The sequence below is a fragment of the Eptatretus burgeri genome, chromosome 19 (genome assembly GCF_056783735.1).
Source record: "Eptatretus burgeri isolate ZD-2024b chromosome 19, Ebu_testis_v1, whole genome shotgun sequence".
NCBI lineage: Eukaryota > Metazoa > Chordata > Myxini > Myxiniformes > Myxinidae > Eptatretus > Eptatretus burgeri.
Window position 1 is genome coordinate 1,615,885 of NC_140979.1, and position 25,530 is coordinate 1,641,414.

General features: G+C 48.5%; 1 protein-coding gene across 9 annotated transcripts in view; it reads left to right on the forward strand.

Annotated features, from left to right (window-relative positions):
* The window catches only part of LOC147008380 (uncharacterized), an 89,049-nt gene that overhangs the window by 2,843 nt on the left and 60,676 nt on the right, over positions 1–25,530 (forward strand). For 5 of the 9 annotated variants that reach the window (XM_085864728.1, XM_085864738.1, XM_085864734.1 and 2 more), the window contains exons 1-6: positions 1,208–1,347; positions 1,424–1,543; positions 10,457–10,573; positions 13,739–13,861; positions 19,212–19,334; positions 19,555–19,683. The exons of 1 other annotated variant lie outside the window; for it this stretch is intronic. In XM_085864728.1, coding sequence (XP_085720854.1) covers positions 1,456–1,543; positions 10,457–10,573; positions 13,739–13,861; positions 19,212–19,334; positions 19,555–19,683 — 580 coding nt within the window. In that variant the 5' untranslated portion in view covers positions 1,208–1,347; positions 1,424–1,455. Of the gene's footprint in view, positions 1–1,207; positions 1,348–1,423; positions 1,544–8,988; positions 9,251–10,456; positions 10,574–13,738; positions 13,862–19,211; positions 19,335–19,554; positions 19,684–25,530 lie in introns of those variants that run through there. 3 more of the 9 variants (XM_085864737.1, XM_085864730.1, XM_085864729.1) reach the window with 3 other exon arrangements.

Sequence of the window (25,530 nt, forward strand, 5' to 3'; positions counted from 1 at the left end):
ACCCCCCCACCCCCTCTTTCCCTCACGTCCCCCGATCAAACGCACGTCCAGAACATCCCCTTCCCCTCCCCACTACCTCCCTCTCTCTGTTTTATGAGACTCCCGGAGTGTGCAGTGAAGTGTGGTGTGGCCTCGCTCTCCTCCACCCCTTTCTAGCTTTCCCCCATAATGGAGACCATGAATTGTGTTTGTTTTCATTGTCATGATCTCATATTTATTCCAACTTGTGCATCGACAGGTGAAGGTAAGCTTGCACCTGCACCACCGACTGACATTCCCAGGAAAACTCCCGGCATGACATCGACAATGAAAATTATCATGTTTACTTTTCCTCGGTTTAAAAGCTCGAATTGAAGTTTGTAAAATGTCTAACAGGAGCTTTTAATCCCTTTACTATTTGATCCAAGAATTGAACATGTCACCTGGCTTCACAGGTGAGACGACTCTTGCACCTGGCACCACGGGTGACACGACTCTTGCACCTGGCACCACAGGTGAGACGACTCTTGCACCTGGTACCACAGGTGAGACGACTCTTGCACCTGGCACCACAGGTGACACGACTCTTGCAATTGACACCACAGGTGAGACGACTCTTGCACCTGGCACCACGGGTGAGACGACTCTTGCACCTGGCACCACGGGTGAGATGACTCTTGCACCTGTGCGGAAGGTCGTACCTGCAATGTCCAAGCCACCACGTATCACCATCCTCCCAATTCCCCACACAGGTTTGTAGTTTTGATTTGGGAGAACAGTATGTTCATGGATTGTATTGACGTTTGATTTGCTTGTCCACACCATGTCGTTCTAACTCAATGACTGGACGTTTGACGACTTTGGTTTTAATCATGTTTATAGTTTGCATTCCAATATTGTTCTTTATTTATTTATTCGAGCTTCCACCCGTTATCCAACCTGCAGCATTTGCTGATGACATTTGGCAATGCATGAAACGATCCATCGTTTACTCCCAGCATTCATTGCGTTCTTACTTTTCAGCTGAACCTGCTCTTCAAGGAAAGGGAAACAACTCTTCTCCAGCAGCAGCTGCTGTAAATGTCCCACTACGTAAGAATATTTTATTCTATCCTTGGTTCCGACAATTTCCATTGATTTGTCAATGTGCTTCCATGCAAGTGATCGATGAAATTTCACAGCTGATCTGAACAAACTGCTCCCCCAGTGCTTGTTCTGGCTTGCGCTACTGGGTTCTACATTTTCCGCAAACGGCGGCTCCTGGAAGTCAAAACTTCACGGTTTAAGAACCCTGAATACAAGGAGACTCCAGATGATGAAGAGTTTAAAATGGACCGTTCATCTCCAGATGACCACACGTACCATGATGTAATAAACGTTCTTTATTAATAAGGTTTATCAATACCTGTCAGGCACTTTTCTGAACATTTTGTTTTGCTTTCAGATGGCTGGAGTGAATGAAGAACAACACTGAAGATGCTGCAAGGTTTACCAAGTCGTTTCTTATGGTGTTTCTCTTTTGGCCTTTCGACTGTGAAATGTCACCGTCGACTCCCTGACCCTGGTTGTGAATTCCACTTGAATGTGAAACAACATCATTTTTTAAAATTACTTGTTAATTTTCGTGCCATTGAAATGTTCTGAAATTTCACCGGTGTTTATTGTTTCACGAAACTCTGTAGAGTGGCCCGACAGGATCCTGCACTATTTGTACGAGTGTTTTAAAAAATGTTTTTATATATTTTTAATACTGGTACGGGACCGTAGGGGCGTAAACGATGACTGGATTGGGGCATTATTTCAATTAGATTGGACCAACTGTATCATAAATGGCCATTACCTTGGAAACACCTGGGAAACATACTCAGGTCCCCAGCGTCAATTGTGACGTCATCAAACGAAGAAGAATTGTGACGCTGCCTCTCTCTCGCAACCCCACGCTCCCCCGAGTCTCGCCCCTCCTCTCTCCCCCCTCCTCTCTCGCCCCTTTCTCTCACCCCCCCTCTCTCCCCCTCTCTTGAATTGTGACGCCTCCTCTCTCTCACCTCCCCTCTCTCTCTCCCCCCACTCTTTCCCCCTCTCTCACCCCGAGTCTCACCCCTCCTCTCTTCCCACTCTCTCTCCCCCCTCTTTCTCCCCACCTCTCTCTCCCCCTCTTTCTCCCCACCCCTCTCTCTCCCCTCTCTCACCCCGAGTCTCGCCCCTCCTCTCTCCCACCTCCTCTCTCGCCCCCACTCCCACCCCACTCTCACACCCCCTCTCACACCCCTTCTCCCGTCCCCCTCTCTCGCTCTCTCTCTCGTCCCCACTCCCACCCCCTCTCTCTCCCCCTCTCTTGCCCCCCTCTCTCCCCCTAGTCTCACCCTTCCTCTCTCCCCCCTCCTCGCTCGCCCCTCTCTCTCGCCCCCTTTCATCCCCCTCCCCGTCCCCCTCTCTCGCAGATATTGGTCGACAGATAAATGGCTGTAACTTGGGAACCGCTAATCCGATTAATATCAAACCTTCAAAATGGCACTAACCCTAACAGCTTGGTTGACAGACATTGGTCATTGTATCACGTTATTCTTTTTATTCAATTATTGTGCTATTATTGTGTACTGCCAATTATTGTGCTATTATTATTATTATTATTATGATGAAGATGCTGTTATCATTATTCTGAGAGAAAATGGCATGATAAGGTGATAAGGTGGAACGACACTTTAGCTGCCATATATACACCTTTTCAACACTGAAAAAAGCAATAAAATGGCCGTAACTTCGGAACCGCTCGTCCGATTGACATCAAACCTCGAAAAGGCACATCTGCGGGGCCCCGGCGATATTCCTGGCAAGTTTCAATCGGATCGGACCGGCGGTCGTCGAGAAACGGCGGTCGCAGACAAACAAACAGACAGACAGACACACAGAGATTGCTGGAATTATAGATAGATAAACAAGTCTGAAGATTACAATGGCTTACGAGCGGTACTTGACGATACAGATTGTTTCAGAAGTCAAGGATGAGACAATGTGATAATTTTTAACCAAGCTATAATTAAAAAATATTGTCATCCTCCCTCTCAAAGTTTGGGCGGTCAGATGATTTTTTACGTCAAAATTCCCAATTTTCTTTGTTTTTGACCTTGTGTCCTTGACCTTGGGACGAAAATGAAAAATCGGACAACGACAAGTTTTAGATAATTCGTTTTGCTTTTCAAATACCGAAGAACCCATTCCATTCAGTCAATTCCCGAGGAGAAGATAGATTTTTAATCCGACTACCCCCTAAAAATGGCTATTTTTTCGGCGTGGCTCCACTCACAATGGGCGGAGCACGCCCTCATCCAGGAAAACACAACCAGACATTGATATCGAACACATAACCAAGTTTCATCAAGATCGGATCAAAGTCCACGGAGTTATGCTCTGGACAGACAGACGACAGACAGACAGACACACAGACATAACGAACATAGTGGTCACTCTGACTGGCGCTCGTGAACAAATATTTATTTCCTGTTCATGTTGGCTTTATTTCCTGTTATTGAACATATCCAGCTCAGAGCACCTGTCAAGCCATGCTACTAAACCCCGGCCAAAGTGTGTACAGAGTTGTAATTTCTCATTTTTGGAGTTAATTTACATCCACATGGAAATTGTATTGATGTTTGCACTACTGCTGCCAAATGTGATTGTCTTGACTCTGATTGTATCCAAATTACTTTGAACATGCGAAGGAAACATTTGAGTGAAACAATTTGTTCAATCTTGTCAGTGTAATCCTGCTATGTTTCTTGGGATTTGCATGTGTATGCTCCCCTTGTGCGTTTCTGTGTGTTTGCTCTCTTACGATCCTCCACGATGGATACAATAATAAAATAAAGTCTGGCTGGGATACAACTTCACCGATGACGTCATCGTCACTCGAACACACCCCACAGGGAGTTGATGGCATGTGCCAAGTTGATGACATCGCCGACTGGGGATCCTCCGTCGTGCAAAGTATTTCCTTGACACACCTGAGCTCCTGACCACACATAAAGCTTTCATCCGCATCCGCAGCCAATTCCCATTGTAATCATTGTAATCTGAACTCCCTTATTCCAAACCTGACATTCCCTCATAATCTGAACTCCTTTATTCCAAACATGACATTCCCTCGTTTTAATCTGAACTCCCGCATTCCAAAGTTGACATTCCCTCTTTCTATTTTAAACATCCTTCTTCTCAACCTGGCATTCCCTCGAAATCTGAACTCCCTTATTCCAAACCTGACATTCCTTCGTTGTAATCTGAACTCCCTTATTCCAAACCTGACATTCCCTCATAATCTGAACTCCTTTATTCCAAACCTGACATTCCCTCGTTTTAATCTGAACTCCCTTATTCCAAACCTGACATTCCTTCATTGTAATCTGAACTCCCTTATTCCAAACCTGACATTCCTTCATTGCAATCTGAACTCCCTTATTCCAAACCTGACATTCCCTCGTTGTAATCTGAACTCCTTTTTTCCAAACTTGACATTCCCTCTTTCTATTTTAAACACCCTTCTTCGAAACCTGACATTCCTTCATTGCAATCTGAACTCCCTTGTTCCAAACCTGACATTCCCTCATAATCTCAACTCCCTTATTCCAAACCTGACATTCCCTCTCTCTATTTTAAACACCCTTCTTCTAAACCTGACATTCCCTCGTAATCTGAACTCCCTTATTCCAAACCTGACATTCCTTCATTGTAATCTGAACTCCCTTGTTCCAAACCTGACATTCCCTCGTAATCTGAACTCCCTTATTCCAAACCTGACATTCCCTCATTGTAATCTGAACTCCCTTATTCCAAACCTGACATTCCCTCGTAATCTGAACTCCCTGTTCCCATTCAAGTGCTGCCTTTGTCGGGATCAGGAAGTTCCGTCTCAGGTGCAGCTGATGTATCTCTTCCATGAGCCTGATCCTCTCAGTCTCTTTGAGCTTGACCACAGGTTTTGTGGCTTCGCTGAAGATCATGACGTCGGTATCACGTTTGATTCCAACCAGCTCGTCCACATTGTTTTGTAACTCCTTGCAGTCCCGCTTCAGTTTGTTCCTCCGATTCATCTCCATTAATTCTCTCCAGGGTTTCCTCTCCACATTCACACAACAACCCAACTCCAGAAGAGAGCAAATACATCTTTTACGGCGTTTTCTTTCACAACCCACGTGGCTGGTCGAGTTGATGACACGATGTTGGTGGAACGTTGCATTGCATTGTCTTACGTTGCATTGTCTGGCAGCCACACCCCATCAGGGTGATTGCATTGTCTGGCGGCCCATTGCATTGTGGAGCGGCCACGCCCCACAGGCTGATTGCATTGTCTGGCGTTGCATTGTCTGGTGGTCCATTGCATTGTTGAGCGACCCCGCCCCCATCAGGCTGATTGCATTGTCTGGAGTTGAATTGTCTGGCGGCCCATTGCATTGTCTGGCGACTCCGCCCCCATCAGGCTGATTGCATTGTCTGGCTGCTAATTGCATTGTGTAGCGGCCCCGCCCCCATCATACCGATTGACAGTCGTAGAATCTCCCACCCCTCTCATCCCTTCCTTGACAAAGGAATGCAATTTTGTGGAATTCTTTCAATCTATCAACATTTCGATCAGTTTACAATTCCCCACTATAAAATACACTAGGTTAGTGTTTAAACCGAGTTTGTCGCTTAAATCAATTTTGAGTTCAGCTGTCAGAAAAGAATAAGAACCAGAGTTGGTGTCAAAGCCACCCAATGCTCACCTGTTTATACATTTATCGTTTATAAAAGACTCGTCTAATAATATTTTTTATAAAGCACTGCAGTGAAGTCTGATCCAAATAACTTCAAAGCAATATATGTATTTGTATATTGTAATCAGTAACAAGAGCGCAAGTTAGCACAATATACGCCCGAACAAGAAGGTATATACAGAATTGTGCTACCGCATGGAAAACAGCATCCTGGTTGCCATGGCAACCACTTTAGATGACGAACGTATGTCGTGACACACCGTCTCCACAGTCTGTACCAATGTACCAAATATGAAACGTGAAAGTTGAAAACTTTGGGAGTTAGAGTGCGGACAGGAACGGACGGCCGGACGACACATAATACGCCCCGATTTTTATATAGATATATATATATATATATATATATATATATATATATATATATATATATATATATATATATATATATATATTGTTGTGGTTGACGAAATTCGCAAACCACCATTCAGGTCCCTTAGGTGAGATATCTCTGTAAGTATATGTGTAGTTAGGCCCAAACCCGTTGTTTACGGGGAATAAATGTCATTCATTCGGGCTGCGACCCTTTTAGATAGCCGTTTTTCTTTTACTATCTTTATTTTGGACCAGCCGCCATTACTACCACCACAACCACCACCAACCACGTCTCAACAGCCATCACACAACAACCACCAACCGCAACGCCGCTTCACAACAACAGCCACGACCTTTACCGTCACATCTCGCTCTCGCAACCATCGCATCACCGCCATTCCCGCGCCGCTTGTGGACACCGATCCTGGACTCGTACAGGGCGCGCACCGAGCAGCGGGTGCAAAAACACCAGCCTTTCCGAGAAATCGGATCAAGAACGATTCACGCCCACTTCTGTTCCGTCCTATCAGCGAGCGTGGGGCGATTTGGCCCCGCCTCCAGGTGCGTCGGAGTATAATCGCTATATGCAGATTCGCGGATCAAAAATCATTCACGCCCACTTTTCCTCTGTCCAATGGTGAGCCAGCCAGAGGTGAAGGGTCGAAGGTGAAGGAGCGAAGCCCCGGGGGCTATAAAGGGCCGCGTTCGCTCGCCGAAAAGGCAGTTGTTGAGGGAGTTTCTGAATCGGGAGAGAAAAAGAGTTTCTGAATCGCAGTTGGACGGAGTTGAGAAGAGTGGAGAGTTGGAGAGTTGTGGCGGCGGCGAAGGCAGTCGAGAGGGCGCTCGTGTCAGAGTCGGGGAGCTGCGGAGAGGGGAGGCCGGTAACGCGACCGAGGTCGCGGTGGAGTCGCTCGTCGCGGGACCCAAGCCAGCGAGATATCCTCATTCCCCCGAGCATCAACAACCCCCTCCTGTTTCCCCCCGCGCTGAGATAGTGTGAGAAGGGGGCCCCCGTTCCCACCCCATTCCAGGCAGTGCCAGCGAGGCCCTCGGAGTCGGGGCGCCGCCGCCATCTTGCGGCTCATCACCAGACGGGTAGGCTCGACGCGGTCTCGGCCCCAGGCCCGTCTGCCCCCCCTCATCGTTGAGGGTGGTCCCTTTTTCTTTTGCTTTGAGTATATGTGTTGTCGGCGCCGTCTGTGAAGTAAAACTGTATAAGTGTTGCCGTGTGCTCGGTAGTCGGTAGTAGATCTGCATTGTTGCATTTGCTTTTTGTGCAGAATTGTTGTGTTTCTTCTACTTTTACATTTGCTTTTGGTGTACAATTGTATATGTGTGCTTTCCGTTTGCCGCGGAATAAATGTGCTTTATGTTGAACTGATTTTCCCGTTTCGCTTCGTCTTTTCTTTAGTTGAATCTCCATCTTCACGTAAAGGGTTGGTCGTGGGCTAAAAACGCCCAATAATTAATCGAACCGTCGAGGTTGACGATAACACCGCTCGGTTATCCCGATAGTACGGAACGGGTCTCTTAAAGTGGCCCGTGTCCGAAGTCGACCTGCGGCGAGGTGCGATCGCCAGGTCTACCCTCCGTGTGGGTACTTAGGTAGGTCGAATTTGGCGAGCAACCCTATCCCACGCGGGGGGCCGATTGGCACGATCGTGGTGAGGCCGAAAGGCCCACCCGTGACTAGTTCCCGGCGTTAGTCCGAGAGGGTCACGACGGGATTGTCCGTCCGGTGGGCGACGTGCCGCGATTCGAGTTACGTGGCCGCTCGCACGCCGGCGGGCGCGAATCCGCAACAATATATATATATATATATATATATATATATATATATATATATATATATATATATATATATATATATATATATATATATATATATATATATATATATATATATATATATATATCGGGCGTATAAAAAATAGTCTGGTCGATAAAAACATCAGAAAGGAAAAAATAACGCACAAAAATTTTAACATTTTCACGCTCACGCTCACGCTGGGGTATCGCTCCAGCTATCTGTTCTTCGAACTGGCGAGCTAAAAATGACAAACGGGCCCTGATGGGTCTCATTGTTCTTGTTCAGCGATGATGTCTCATGAGTGTGATCAGATGAGGGATTCTCCACACGTGACTGGTCGCTAATTGATCGGTTTTTAGTTATATCCTGGTGGATTATTTGGAGTATTTATGTTGTGTTGAAACAATGGAGTGTCCGGGCCATCCCTACTTTCGAAGTTTTCCGATTTCTTGATATTCATCACAAGTTCAGGTCCAGCCTTGGAGACCATTCCAGTTGGAAAAGGACTGAACGTCACATTGAGTGCCTGCTTCGCGATGCGGCACCGCGCGTGACCAGGACAGCCGTTCACAGTGACGTCACATTCCCACGGAAACCAAATTTTCACAAATATCGATGAAGACTCGCGGATTTAGAAAATGTCGAAAGCTGTAACTAAACTTTTTAACGTTGATCATAAAAAGAAAATCTAAATATTAATATAAGGAGAAAAATATTATTATTAATGACGCAGTGAAGTGATTCGGGTTATGAAACAGACATCTCTGTGTTGTTCGTGGATCCGAGGAGAAGAATTCCTTCCGTTCCTCCACGTTTCAACCAATCAAAACGACGAATCGCTTTTCCTCCTTGGTCATGACCATACCTCAGAGGTTATCCCACCCCTCCTACTTTGACCAATCAAAGCTCGTTCTGATCCAGCGTTTGTCAGAATGCAGCACGAGGTACATGGCCGAACGTGATTGGTCCAATGTTATCACGTGCCGCCGAGGATTCGCGATGCAGCATGAGGTACATCACGAACGTAATTGGTCGAGTCTTGTTTGCTGGAAGCCTCATGCAGAACACACGTGGTGTCCTTTAACCAATCAGGAACAGCGCAGTTGCAGTGTCGTTTGCTTCAGGTCCATTGGTCTTGTCCAGCTCGTTGTGTTTTCGTTGTTTTTTTTTCTTTCTTGTTGAATCTCAGGTTTCGTGTTTTTCTCGAGCATCTTCACCCTTGATCTCTTGAGTGGTTCTGTGGCCTCTCATTGTCTCCTTCCAGCACAAGGGACGTTTTCCCGAATAATGTGGTTGGGATATTTCTCCTTTGTAATCCACCTGGTTTTCGTTTTGGGTTTCAGTGAGTTCTGTCATTCCATGTGCTCGTGGTGTGTTGTGCTGTCCGGGTGTGCGCTGAATTCTTCCCACACCCGCGTGGGACGAGAGTGGTTCTGGTTGTGCGAGTTCGGATTGTTATTGCTCATTACCTTGAGTGCCCTCACACACACACACACACACACACACACACACACACACACACACACACACACACACACACACACACACACACACACACACACACACACACACACACACACACACACACACACACACACACACACACACACACGTACACGCACGTACCCACATACACATTCACACATACACACACATAGACACATACACACACACATACACACCAACGTACACACACACATACATATATACAAACATACACGTACACACACATATACACACATACACGTACACACACACGGACACATACATACACGTACACACACATACACGTACATACACATACACGTACATACACATACACGCACACACACACACACATATACACACATACACGTACACACACATACACGTACACACACGTACCCACACATACACACATACACACACAAATACACACACATACACATAAACACATACACACACACTCACACACACATACACACACATACACACACTCACACACACATATACATATACGCTTACACACACATATACATTCATACACGTACACGTACACATTTACACGTGCACACACGTGCACACACACACGCACACACACACGCGGACACGTACACACACGTACACATACACGTACACACATACACGTACACACACACACACGTACACACACACACATACACGTACACACACACACACATACACGTACACACACACGTACACACACACATACACAGACACACACACACGTACACACACACATACACGTACACACACATACACACACACACACGTACACACACACATACACGTTACCACACGTACACACACACACATACACGTAAACACACGTACACACACATACACGTACACACACATACATACACGTACACACACACACACACACACGTACACACACACATACACACACGTACACACACACACACACGTACACACACACACACACACATACATACATCCACTGCAGATTTTGATGGAGTTTTACATCTTGATGGAATATTTTAATTGGACGTTAAAAGCTGAAACATGAACTTTGACCTTTGTGTAGATTCTCCTTGTGATGAGAAGACCCACTTCCAATGCCAAAGTGGGGACTGTGTGACTGCATCCTGGCGTTGTGACGGCCGATATCACTGTGGTGATGGAAGTGATGAAGATGATTGCCGTAAGTGGACGTTCACACTGAAGGAAACTTTGTTTTGTGGTTTGGATGGAACCCAGTTTTGATTGTTACCCTCTTGAAGTGGCTGAACAGATCGAGGCGAAACTTTACACATGTGACGTCAGAAGTCACATGGTTTGACAGCCTTATTGGATTGATGAAAAATATTAAATAATGTTTTCTTTGGAACCGCTTCACCAATTGATGTGAAACTTCACAAATGTGATCCAGTCGTATCGAGATGGGGAACACATGTTTTTAATTTAAACTTGATCAGATGCATGGTCTGGCAGGCAGAATTATTTAATTTTTTCATGTGTTCTTTTTTTCTTTTTTTTTTATAAGGCTCACTTGGCTGTGCTTGGATGGTTTGAGAGTAGAGGAGTAGAATCTGAAATATGAATCCGATCCAGTTTCCTTCTGATGATTTCATCTTTGCTTTTTGCTTCAATGTTTTTGATGTGGAACAACGAAGCATTTCTCGAAAATACGTCAACAAATGAAGTAGTGGGCACGAAATGGGTTGCCAGTTTGTAAAGAGCAAGGCAGGGTGCCAGGACTGGATATAAAACACACAAGATGTCCATCGGAATGTTCTAACTTGCTATTTCTATTGAGGTTCAAAGTGTCATCTCAGAAATAAAATTGGTCGTCTGTCTGTATGTTCACGTTTTTTGCAAAGACCGCTGGACGAACAACCACCACATTTAACACACAGACCAAGTCTGATCCAGGGATTGTCCTCAGGGTATTTTCACCCACCACCTCAACCTTTACACACACTTAAGAACCCAAAGATCCCTAAGACCTCTTGAGATCCCAAACACCCTTTAAGACTATTAAGAGCCCGAAGGCCCTTAAATACCCCAAAACCCTTTGAGACCACAAAAACCCATCAGACCTTGAAGATCCTAAGACCCATAGGACCATTACGACTCGCTCCATGCGTGAAGCCATGTGACGATCTATGTATGGATTACATCAGTTGCACCCTGACCACACATCCATCTATTAATTGTGTACTATTGCAATGTATGCTTGTTGATTTAATGGGAGATTGGTGGGTTTGGGACATGAGAGTCCTGAGTTCAAATCCTGCTTTGCTGTACAATTAATACCAGCTGGGGTTGACTCAGCCTGCCATCCTTCTGAGTACCAGCTTGTTGGGATGATTGAGCTGTTCAAGTATCCTGTGTTGAAGTGGTGGACCCATCCAGGACAGGATACTACTATTGCGAATTCGTGCCCGCCGGCGTGCAATCGGCCACGTGACTCGAATCGCGGCACGTCGCCCACCGGACGAACAATTCTGTCGTGACCCTCTCGGATTAACGCCGGGAACTAGTCACGGGTGGGCCTTTCGGCCTCACTACGATCGTGCCAATCGGCCACCCGCGTGGGATAGGGTTGTTCGCCAAACTCGACCTACCTAAGTACCCACGCGATTGCACCTCGCCGCAGATTGACTCCGGACACGGGCCGCTTAAGCGGTCCGTTTCCGTACTATCGGGATAACCGAGCGGTGTTATCGTCGGCCTCGACGGTTCCGATTACTTATCGGGCGTATTAAGCCCACGACGAACCCTTAACGTGAAGCAAGATGCAGATTCAACAAAGGGAAGGACGCAGCGAAACGGGGAACAAGTTCACACAAGCACTTTATTCACACAGACACAGAGCACACATATACAGCAAAAACAGTCAGAATGCACATATATCAATTTAAAACAACAACAGCAATGCAGAGCTTCGACCGAATACGCGAACACACGGCAACACTTAAAACAATACTACTTGACGGACGGCGCCACCCACAGACATTTACACAAAAAGCAAAGGAAAAAGAAAAAGAAGGTCGCGACTTCCCTTTTCGTGGCCGGTGAGCCCCTCTCCCACGACCGTCAGCGTGGTCGCGCCTGGCCCCGACCTCTCTCTCGGCTGGCGAACCCTCTCCGGCACTCCTCGTCCGGACGCGCAGATCCACCTCACAACCGGCGCTACCGCGTCTCCCGTCCGTGCCTTCGTGACAGGCTGCTTGCCAAGCCTCGGGCGCATGACTCTTCCCCCGACAAGACAAGCAGACAGGAAGCCTCGAAGAACCAACTCAACCCGAACCAACTCGACCAACTCTCGACCAACAACTCCTCAAGGTCCGTCCTATCCGCCTTTTGTAGCGCGGGGCTCTGCCCTTCGCTCCGCCCCGTTTTCGGCCCCGCCTCCCTTCGAGCTTCTTGGAGAAGCCTCTCGAAGGGGGGCGTGACCTCTCGCTCTCCCTCCACCCCGCGCCGTGCGGGGGCCGGGGAGTCAGTCTTGGCTCAGAGCCAGGGAATTATTCCCCCAAAGAGGCCCCCACCTTTTCTCACCTTTGACCCCCGGCTCGATCGCACTTGCCCCACACCGAGCGCGGAGAATTTTGACGGGAGAAACAGGCGGGAAAACCCCCGAGCATTGTTGTTGGTTTTTGTTTGTTCCCGGAGATCGTAACCGCACAGGGTCTACTGAATGGCAAGTGGCGAAGATGGTGTAGCGTAGATGGTGGATGAGGCGTGGTTGTCGTGTGGTTGGCGCTGTGGTGGGGATGGCGTGGTTGTTGAGATGCTGTTTGTTTGAAATAAAAGACAGAACAGATAAATGGCTAACTCAAAGCGTCGCAGCCCGGATGGATCACATAAATTCCCTCTATACAACGGGTTTGGGCTAACTACACATGTACTAACAGAGATATCTCACCTGAGGGCCCTTTATGGTGTAATGCGAATTTCCACAACCGTAACACCACTTTGGCAGCACTGATGCTCTCTGCAGAGTATGATCCCAATGGATTGGATTGGATTCTGATTACTGCAATGAAGGACTGTACCAATTTGGTCTTCCATTTGGATTGATTTATTTTAATGTCATTCTAAATTAAATTGAATAATAATAAAAAAAAACTTCATGGGTGAGTGTCAGGTGTCCCATTAAAGCGGCACGGCTTTGTTCCTGGCTTGGTACCCAGCTTGGTACCCGGTCATCACTGCCAGTAGTTATAAAATGGTAGTTATGATAACATCTCTTCTTAACTACGTAACACACCAGTACACACACACCACACAACACAATTCCTGGTGAGGGTGTGCAATCTCTGATTGATCTTTTTGTTGTTTTCTTTTGTTGTGGATAACGCAGCTTTACGCTCCTGTCTGCCTCATGATTTTTTTTGTGGTGGAGGTGAATGCTTACCTTCAAATTGGGTTTGTGATGGAGATGTGGACTGCACTGACCGATCTGATGAAGATCCAGAAACCTGTGGTGAGTTCAAATACTGTTTTATATTCTAATATGGAGTTTAATCGTCCCATATTTTTCGTTAAGCATATTGTTACGAATTTCACCGGTTCGACACCACACACGACCGCTTACGGCCCCAACCGCAGTCGAGCGTCCGCCGAAAACCGGTATTCAGTTGTAGCTTCCGGACAACTCCGGAAACCTGCGACGGATGCCTTAACGCACCATAAACTGCCAATATTCTGTCCACTTCGTACAGGGTTAATCGCCGAATCTCGATATTCCTAATTTTCTGCGCAGACAGAAGTACCAAGAATTTATACCTCGACGGAACTCGTACGGAAACGAGCCGCTTAGCGCGCTCGTTCCGTGTGCGATGCCGAGCGGTTTTAATCGCCAAGTTCCGTCGGACCAAATGACCACTTTTATTGGCTTTAACAGCCTGCTAATTTCCCGAACGCGCCGTGGAAGTCAATGGGAAGAAATGGACGCAACGAGCAGTTTTACATTCAAACAACGGGGCAGTTATTAAACAAGCAAGCAATCAATGGGGGAAGGGGACATGACACGAGCAAAGCCAACAGCCGATGACTATTCACTTATGTACAGGCATGCGCTTAAATCTGCTTATAATTAAAAGAAAGTAGAAATCTACTTTCTACTTATAAAGACAAGACGCCACAGGACACTTTCATACAAAACCCAGAAAAGAAACGGGCCCGTGAGCCTTTATTCCAACTTGGAGCCTGGATGACCGAAGGCTCACAAGAGGCCGGGCAGGTTACCTGGCAGCCCATTGTGACGGCTCGAAGGTCTTCGGGTCGGTGACCCCTGGTGTCTCTGCTTGGCCCTTGTGTCGCAACTTGCCAGTCGCTTGAGTGGCCGGGCAGCTTGAGCAGCTGGGCGAGCGGGTTGAGTGGCTGCTTGGCTCCCCTCGGTGGTCTGGCTCTCGTCACGCCCTTTTGTCGGGCCTGGCGGGCGACGCTTTGGGCTGAGTGAACGGGTCCTTGGCTCTTTTAGAGTTGATGCTCTTTAATGACCCGTCCACTACCTTAGCGACGCTGCTCGACCGCCGTCAGGGTCGTTTTCCCGGACCACCAAGCTCCGCCGCTGCCGCTGGCTCTCCTTGCCCGGACTCCGACGACTCGCTGGACTCCACCGCAGCTGGCACTTTGGCTTCTCCTCCCGACTGGCACTGACTTCCGAAGCCCCGACTGGCACTGCTCGCCCGGCGACGACTTCTCTCCACAGCTCTGACTACTGCTCTCTCCGGGCGAGCTCCGCCTTTTGTAGGTGGGGGCGAGCTGCCCCTTGAACTCTCACCCGAGGCCGGGCCCCACCCACTCTTCACCTCCGACCTCTCACCCCTCGAAAGCCTCGCTGGAAACCCCATGTCCGACGTCACTAGTTGGTTTCGGGGAAGCCGTCCTGTGATCGATATAGATGCAAATCGGCTCGCGTTGTTTGTTCAGGAGATGATGGTTGGGGTTGTTTGTTCGCATTTGTAGGAGATGATGGTTGTGATGTTTGTTCGCGTTGTAGGAAATGATGGTTGGCGCAGAGATGGCGTTGTTCATCGAGGAGATGGCAGTGTTGCGATATTTTAAAATAAAAGATAGAAAAGAATAATGACTACCTCAAAGATTCACAGCCCGGCACACGAACAATTCCCTTTACACATCGGTGGGGGGGGGGAGGGTGGGATCCCAACCTGAAACACATACTTATCGAAATAACTGATCTTCGGGGAACCTGAATGATGTTCTGTGAATTTCCTCAACCGCTTCATCAATTTCACAACCGCATGCATCTATTTTCTTTGGAACCGCTTAATCAATTGTTATGAAACTTCACAAATGTGATCTCGTCGTGATGGGGAACACATTTTTTTAAATTTCAAATTGATCGGACGCATGGTCTGGCAGCCAGAATTATTTAATTTTTTGATCTGGGTGCTTGTTCCTTTTTTTTCAAATAAGGCTCACTTAGCTGTGCTTGGATGGGTTGAGGGTGGAGGAGCAGCATCTGAAATGTGAATCCTATCGAGGTTCCTCCTGATGACTTCATCTTTGCTTTTTGATTCAATGTTTTTGATGTGGAACAACGAGCCATTTCTCTACAGGAGGAAATACTGTTGTGGGGCTGAGTTTCGGCGGTGAGCACGACCGTGAGATGGCTCAGTAGAGTCGGCTCCACCGAACACCCGGAATTTATAGGTCGTCACCCCGGATAACTCCGGAGCCGACGGATCCCTTAACGGACCGAAGATCGCCAATAGGTCAACCATGTGGGATAGGGTCGATTGCCAATTTCAATTTACCTAAATACCCATGTCGTCCAAACTACTGGGGAAATTCACCCTCGGCGGAGCTCGAGCGGAACGAGCCATTAGCGTGCTCGAACCATGCGTAACCCGAGCGGATGGTTACCGAGGTTACAATTTGCCGCTTCCCAATTTCCCAACATGCACTGTGCTAAACCAATGAAAGAAACACAGAAACGAGCTGAAACATTTAACAGGGGATTTATTTATAATGGGAGGAAGGGAACACACAAGAGCAGAGTTAAACCTACTGAAAGAAATGCATTCAATGTACAAGCAAACACAGGCACTTAACATTTTCTACTTGTAGACGGGGCCCAAGGACACACACACGCACACACAAATACCCCAAAAGAAGATGGACCTCGAGGTCTTTATTGAAGGTTCCCAGCTCGAGGGAAGATGAGCTAGAAACCAGAGCTATCTTGGACCTTCCTGTCTCGTGCGGCCCTTGACGATCCGGCTCGGTGGGACTTGAACCTGCAGCTCGATGCCGCCGCAAGCACCGGGTACGGAGTGCAGAGTCGGGCTCCAGCACGCTCCTTCACCAAGCGATGAGATCAGAAGCCAGCGACGAGACGAGACCAGAAGCCAGCGACGAGACGAGACCAGAAGCCAGCGACGAGACGAGACCAGAAGCCAGCAACGACAAAAGACCAGAAGCCAGCGACCAGAGGAGACGAGAAGCCAGAGACGAGACGAGACCAGAAACCAGCGACGAGACGAGACCAGAAGCCAGCGACGAGACCAGAAGCCAGCGACGAGAGGAGAGCAGAAGCCAGTCACCAGACGAGACCAGAAGCCAGCGACGAGACGAGACCAGAAGCCAGCGACCAGACGAGACCAGAAGCCAGCGACGAGACGAAACCAGAAGCCAGCGACCAGACGAGACCAGAAGCCAGCGACAAGACGAGAACAAATCCAGCGACGAGACGAGACCAGAAGCCAGCGACGAGACGAGACCAGAAGCCAGCGACGAGACCAGAAGCCAGCGACGGGAGGAGAGCAGAAGCCAGTCACCAGACGAGACCAGAAGCCAGCGACGAGACGAGACCAGAAGCCAGCGACCAGAAGAGACCAGAAGCCAGCGACGAGACGAAACCAGAAGCCAGCGACCAGACGAGACCAGAAGCCAGCGACAAGACGAGACCAAATCCAGCGACGAGACGAGACCAGAAGCCAGCGACGAGACGAGACCAGAAGCCAGCGACCAGACGAGACCAGAAGCCAGCGACCAGACGAGACCAGAAGCCAGCGACCAGACGAGACCAGAAGCCAGCAACGAGACGAGACCAGAAGCCAGCGATGAGACGTGACCAAAAACCAGCGACCAGACGAGACCAGAAGCCAGATGACCATGCCGTCCCATTTCTTTCTTCCCTCTTTTTCGTGGGGGCGGGGGGGGGGACGTGTCTCACTTCTTCGCACGCTTCATTCGCCGGGGGGAAATCGGTCATCTCTCCATGATTGGTCGGGGGGCGTGTCGGGGCGTCTCGATTCCCCGCCCCCCAAAGAGGCTCTGTTTCTCTTGGAGCTCGCTCTGCGCCCATTTGCCGACCGACGGCAAACTTGCTCGCATCTTCCTGATTGGTGGAGAGCCGCCGCAAGGTCCCTCCTTGAACTCCGCCCACCGCGGGCGCTTTGGCGTCGGGTTGAGGAAGCGAGGGGAAGGTTGTTGTTGTTGTTGTTGTTGATGTTGTTGTTGTTGTTATAAGTGTAAAAAGCCTATCTATAGAATAACTTCGCAGCGCATGCACAATTAATTCCTATTAGACAGAGGGGAAAGGAGCAATCTATCCACATTTACTAATTGAAATAACTGAGCTATGGGGACCTGCATGTTGAGTGCTCATGGGTTCCATATTCTTAACAATACGTCAACAAATCAATTAGTGGGCACGAAATGGGTTGCCAGTTTGTAAAGAGCAAGGCAGGGTGCCAGACTGGATATAAAACACACAAGATGTCCATTGGAATGTTCTAACTTGCTGTTTCTGTTGAGGTTCAAAGTGTCATCTCATAAATAAAAGTTGTCGTCTGTCTGTATGTTCACCTTTTTTTGCAATGACCGCTTGGCTGGCAACCACCACATTTAACACACAGACCAAGTCTGATCCAGGGATTGTCCTCAGGGTATTTTCATTCACCACCTCAACCTTTACACACCCTTAAGAACCCAAAGACCTCTTGAGACCCCGAACACCCTTTAAGGCTATCAAGAGCCTGAAGACCCTTAAATACCCTAAAATCCTTTGAGACCACAAAAACCCATAAGACCTTGAAGATCCTAAGACCCAGAAGACCATTACGACTCCGTCCATGCGTGAAGCCATCTGTGACGCCATGTGACAATACGTGTATGAATTACATTAGTTGCACCCTGACCACACGTACATCTATTAATTGCATACTATTGCAATGTTTGTATGCCTGTTGTTGATTTAATGGTTGGATTGGTGGGTTTGGGACACGAGAGTCCTGAGTTCAAATCCTGCTTGGCTGTTCAATTAATACTAGCTGGGATTGACTCTGCCTGCCATCCTTCTGAGGTCAGCAACCTGAGTACCAGCTTGTTGGGATGATTGAGCTGTTCAAGTATCCTGTGTTGAAGTGGTGACCCGTCCAGGACAGGAGACTGCTTTGGCAGAACTGATTCTCTCTGCATAGTATGATCCTAATGGATTGGATTCTGATTTCTGTAATGAAGAACTGTACCGATTTGGTCTTCCATTTGGTTTGATTTATTTTAATCTCATTCCAAATTAAATTGAATAATAATAAAAACTTAATGCGTCAGGGTCAGGTGTCCCATCAAAGCAGCACTGCTTGGTACCTGGATTGGTACCCAGCTTGGTACCCGGCTTGGTTCCTGGCCGGCTTGGTACCCGGTCATCAATGCCAGCAGTTATAAAATGGAAGCTCTGATGGCATCTCTTTTTAACTACGTAACACACCAGTGCACAAACACCACACAACACAATTCCTGGTGAGGGTGTGCAATCTCTGATTGATATTTTTCTTGTTTTCTTTTTGTTGTGGATTATGCAGCTTCTCACACCTGTCTGCCTCATAATTTTGTTTGTGGTGGAGGTAAATGCTTACCTTCAGATTTTGTTTGTGATGGAAATGTGGACTGCAATGACCGATCTGATGAAGATCCAGCAATCTGTCGTGAGTTCAAGTACTGTTTTATATTCTAATACGGAGTTTAATTATCCCATATTTTCGTTAAGCATATTAACATGACCGCTTTGTTGGTGCGATGACTATCTTTGAGCTCATCGGCCTGGTTTTTTTTTGTTTTTTCCCACCTTCATTACAAAAACAAAACAGACCTGTGGTCTTGCTTCAATAGTTGTGATGGCGATGCCTGACAATGCTTTTGTTTCAGACAATGAGAGCAGCTGCCCTCCTACGGAGTTTGCATGTGGTGGTCGAGTGAGAATTTATTGCATACCAAAGGCTTGGCTGTGCGATGGGGACGAAGATTGCAACAACGGAGCCGATGAAATTGATTGTGGTGAAGATGCTGTGCATTCATTGGTTGAGATTATTTCTTTAGCTGATTACCGGTGCACGTTTTCCATGGACTGTGAGGAGGTTTGGAAAATGGTTTTGGGGAGGGCGGGGGTTTAATATGCTGGGAGTCCTCAGCCAGGTCGATGGTATGGGTTTGGGATTTCGTATTTAAATGCTCTCTCGTGGTTTTATTTTGAACACGGCGGTTACAAAGAATACGTTTCTGTTTGGATGTGTTTTATCACGATTGGAATACCCTGCTATGCTGCCATTAATCCCCGAACACTTCCTTGACTTGCTCTTACACTGCCTTCCCTTCTCCTCATTCTGCCTTCCATTCCCCTTAGGTTGCCTTCTCTTCCCGTCACACTGCCTTCCCGCTGCCTCCCCCTTCCATCAGGCTACCTACCCCTCCCCTGAGGCTGCCTTGCCTTCCCTCCCCTCACAATGCCTTCTTTTCTCCTCATGCGAGCTAGCCTCCTCCGAAACCCAGTCAACCACCAGACAACTCTCTTGGGGTCGAGGAGAGGAACAGGGGTCAAAGAATGTACGAATTGGACAAATGAAAGTTGTTTGTTTGTTTTTGTTTCTTTTTATCAGTCGGAGCTGCTGCTCGGATCAATTCCACAATTCGTCTCTCAGGTTACCAAGATATTCGAGAGGTTAATGTATGTGCGGAAATTAAATAAAGACACAAACACTGGTGCGGATGAATTTCACTCAATCCTGTACTAATGTCGGCATTAGAGGATCATTCCCCCCCCCCACCCTCTCTTTTCCCCACGTCCTCCGATCAAACGCATGTCCAGAACATCCCCTTCCCCTCCCCACTACTCCTTCTCTCTGTTTTATGAGACTCCCAGAGTGTATAGTGATGTGTGGTGAGGCCTCGCTCTCCTCCACCCCTTCCTAGCTTTCCCCCATAATGGAGACCATGAATTGTGTTTGGTTAATTGTCATGATCTCATATTTATTCCAACATGTGCATTGACAGGTGACATTGACATTGAAGGTAAGCTTGCACCTGCACCACCGACTGACATTCCCAGGAAAACTCCCGGCATGACATCTACAACGAAAGGTGTCATGTTTACTTTTCCTCGGTTTGAAGGCTCGAATGAAGTTTGTAAAATGTCTAACAGGAGCTTTTAATCCCTTTACGATTTGATCCAAGAATTGAACATGTCACCTGGCTCCACAGGTGAGACGACTCTTGCACCTGGCACCACAGGTGACACGACTCTTGCACCTGGCACCACAGCTGAGACGACTCTTGCACCTGGCACCGCGGGTCAGACGACTCTTGCACCTGGCACCACGGCTGAGACGACTCTTGCACCTGTGCGGGAGGTCGTACCTGCAATATCCAAGTCACCACGTATCACCATCCTCCCAATTCCCCAAACAGGTTTGTAGGTTTGAGTTGGGAGAACAGGATGTTCGTGGATTGTATTGACGTTTGATTTGCTTGTCCACATCATGTCGTTCTAACTCAATGACTGGACGTTTGACGTCTTTGGTTTTAATCATGTTTAGAGTTTGCATTCCAATATTATTATTTATTTATTTATTCGAGCTTCCACCCGTTATCCAACCTGCAGCATTTGCTGATGACATTTGGCAATGCATGAAACGAGCCATCCTTTACTCCCAGCATTCATTGCGTTCTTACTTTTCAGCTGAACCTGCTCTTCAAGGAAAGGTAAACAACTCTTCTCCAGCAGCAGCTGCTGTAAATGTCCCACTACGTAAGTATATTTTATTCTATCCTTGGTTCCGACAATTTCCATTGATTTGTCAATGTGCTTCCATGCAAGTGATCGATGAAATTTCACAGCTGATCTGAACAAACTGCTCCCCCAGTGCTTGTTCTGGCTTGCGCAACTGGGTTCTACATTTTCCGCAAACGGCGGCTCCTGGAAGTCAAAACTACACGGTTTGAGAACCCTGTATACAAGGAGACTCCAGATGATGAAGAGTTTAAAGTGGACCGTTCATTTCCAGATGACCACACGTACCATGATGTAAGAAAGGTTCTTTATTAATAAGGTTTATCAATACCTGTCAGGCACTTTTCTGAACATTTTGTTTTGCTTTCAGATGGTTGGAGTGAATGAAGAACAACACTGAAGATGCTGCAAGGTTTACCAAGTCGTATTACATTATGGTGTTTATCTTTTGGCCTTTCGACTGTGAAATGTCACCGTCGACTCCCTGACCCTGGTTGTGAATTCTACTTGAATGTGAAACTTCATCATTTTTTTATTATTTGTTAATTTTCGTGCCATTGAAATGTTCTGTAATTTCACCAGTGTTAGTTGTTTCACTAAACTCTGTGGAGTGGCCCGACAGGGTCCTGCACTATTTGTATGAGTGTTTTAAAAAACATTTTGATATATTTTTAATACTAGTACGGGCAGGTAGGGGCGGGCCCGGAGGTGCGCAAACAACGACTGGATTGGGGCATTATTTCAATTAGATCGGACCAACCGTATCATAAATGGCCATAACTTGGGAAACACCTGGGAAACATACTCAGGTCCCCAGCGTCAATTGTGACGTCATATCAAACCAAGAAGAATTGTGACGCTTCTCTCTCTCGCCCCTCCTCGCTCCCCCCTCGTCTCCCCCTCGTCTCGCCCCTCCTCTCTCGCCCCTCTCTCTCACCCCCCCTCTCTCGCCCCTCCTCTCTCCCCTCTCTTGAATTGTGACGCCCCTTCTCTCTCACCTCCCCTTTCTCCCCCTCTCTCCCTCCCCTCTCTCTCTCCCCCCCACTCTCTCCCCCTCTCTCACCCCGAGTCTCACCCCTCCTCTCTTCCTCCTCTCTCTCCCCCTCTGTCTCCCCCTCTCTCCCCCCAAGTCTCGCCCTCCTCTCTCCCCCTCCTCTCTCGCCCCTCTCTCTCGCCCTTCTCTCTCGCCCCTCTCTCTCGCTCCCACTCCCACCCCCCTCACACCCCCTCTCACACCCCCTCTCCCGTCCCCTCTCTCGCTCTCTCTCTCGTCCCCACTCCCACCCCCTCTCTCTCCCCCTCTCTCGCCCCTCTCTCTCGCCCTTCTCTCTCGCTCTCTCTCTCTCTCGCCCCCACTCCCACCTCCCCTCTCACACCCCCTCTCACACCCTCTCTCCCGTCCCCCTCTCTCGCTCTCTCTCTCTCGTCCCCACTCCCACCCCCTCTCTCTCTCCCCCTCTCTTGCCCCCCTCTCTCCCCCGAGTCTCGCCCTTCCTCTCTCCCCCCTCCTCACTCGCCCCCACTCTCATCCCCCTCTCCCCTCTCGCAGATATTGGTCGACAGATAAATGGCTGTAACTTGGGAACCGCTCGTCCGATTAATATTGTTGCGAATTCGCGCCCGCCGGCGTGCGATCGGCCACGTAACTCGAATCACGGCACGTCGCCCACCGGACGGACAATTCAGTCGTGACCCTCCGGGAACTATCGCCCGGAGCCAGTTACGGGTGGGGGTTTAACCTCACCACGATCGTGCCAATCGGTCACCCGCGCAGGATAGGGTTGCTCGCCAAATTCGACCTACCTAAGTACCTGCGCGAGTGGTCGACCGGGCGATCGTACAACGCCACAGGCCGACTCTGGACACGAACCGCTGAAGCGGTTCGTTCCGTATTACAGGGATAACCAAGCGGAGTTATCGTCTGCCTTGACTGTTCCGATTAATTACCGGGCGTTTTAAACCCACTACAAATCTCTTACGCGATGCAGGATGGAGAGTCAATGAAAAGGAAGGAGACGAAGCAGAGCGGGAACAGTTCAACAAGCATGCATTTTATTCACGCACACACACAGACGCATGTATTTACAGCCATACAATTATGCAACAAAAGCAAATGCAGAGTTAAAACCGACTATACGCGTACACATGGCAACACTTACACAGTTCTACTTGAAAGACGGCGCCACCACAAGCATTTACGCAAAAAGTAAAGGAAGAAAGCCACCCTCACAGGCAAGGAGGCAGACAGGCCCATAGACCAAATGTACGTGAATCCCGGAAGATCGGCCAGGTCCACGAGACCGGGGAGGTCTTACCCGCATCCTCGTGACGCGATGGCGGGCAAGCCGCAATGTTCGCGCCGCTGCGCCCCCACTCCGTGCCCTGGCGTGGTCGGCGAGTCCTCTCCGGCGTGCTCCGCGCGAGCGGTCCCGTTGGCACCACGTTTAGGGTGGGGGGGGGGAACGGGGGCCCCCCGGCACTATCTCAGCGCGAATGGGGGGGGGGAAATCGTTGATGCTCAGGGAGAGGGGTATGGCTGGTCGGCCTGGATCTAGCGACGAGTCGAGCGACCCCCACACCGCGACCTCGTCGCCATCCGCCGTCTTCCCTGCAACTCCTCCGCAACTTCTCTCCAAGCTCGACTCACCCTCTCTCAGTTCCACTCAGCTCTGCCCCGCTCTTCTTCCAACTCACGCTTTCAACTCACGCTCTGCCCCGCTCTTCTCCCAACTCACGCTCTGCCCCGCTCTTCTCCCAACTCACGCTTCCAACTCACGCTCTGCCCCGCTCTTCTCCCAACTCATGCTTTCAACTCACGCTCTGCCCCGCTCTTCTCCCAACTCATGCTTCCAACTCACGCTCTGCCCCGCTCTTCTCCCAACTCACGCTTCCAACTCACGCTCTGCCCCGCTCTTCTCCCAACTCACGCTTCCAACTCACGCTCTGCCCCGCTCTTTTCCCAACTCATGTTTTCAACTCTCGCTCTGCCCCGCTCTTCTCCCAACTCACGCTTTCAACTCACGCTCTGCCCCGCTCTTCTCCCAACTCACGCTTCCAACTCACGCTCTGCCCCGCTCTTCTCCAAACTCATGCTTTCAACTCACGCTCTGCCCCGCTCTTCTCCCAACTCACGCTCGTGAGTCGCCTTGCGCTCCTCTCTTTATCGGTCTCAGGAGGAGCCGATATGCAAATATGCGGATCAAAACGCGATTGGAGGCGGGGCCACGCCACCCTCTGTTCAGCCATTGGTCGAGCAAAAAGGGGCTTGAACCTCCCTTGATCCGCATATCTGCATAAACGGACTTCACATACACGTGCTTGGAGGCGGGGCCAAGCCGCCTCGCGTATAAACATTGATTGTGACGTCATAGCACCGTGTCTTGTCATTGGTCGACAGATAAATGGCTGTAACTTGGGAACCTCTCGTCCGATTGATATCAAACCTCGAAAAGGCACATCCGCGAGGCCCCGGCAATATTCCTGGCAAGTTTCAATCTGAAGAGGAAGCATTGTCACGTCATTCGTGACGTCATAGCACCGTGTCCTGTCTGATTGACAGACAATATATAGGTCGTTATTGGTTGACAGACATTGGTCATTGTATCACGTTATTCTTTTTATTCAATTATTGTGTACTGCCAATTATTGTGCTATTATTATTATTATTATTATTAAGATGCTGTTATCATTATTCTGAGAAAAAAATGGCATGATAAGGTGATAAGGTGGAACGACACTTCAGCTGCCATATATACACCTTTTCAACACTGAAAAAAGCAATAAAATGGCCGTAACTTTGGAACCGCTCGTCCGATTGACATCAAACCTCGAAAAGGCACATCTGCGGGGCCCCGGCGATATTCCTGGCAAGTTTCAATCGGATCGGAAAGGCGGTCGTTGAGAAACGGCGGTCGCAAACAAACAGAGAGACAGACACACAGAGATTGCTGGAATTTTCGATAGATAAACAAGTCGGAATATTACAATGGCTGACGAGCGGTACTTCACGATTTAGATTGTTTCAAGTCAAGGATGAGACAATGTGATAATTTTTAACCAAGTTATAATTAAAAAATATTGTTATCCTCCCTCTCAAAGTTTGGGCGGTCGGATGATTT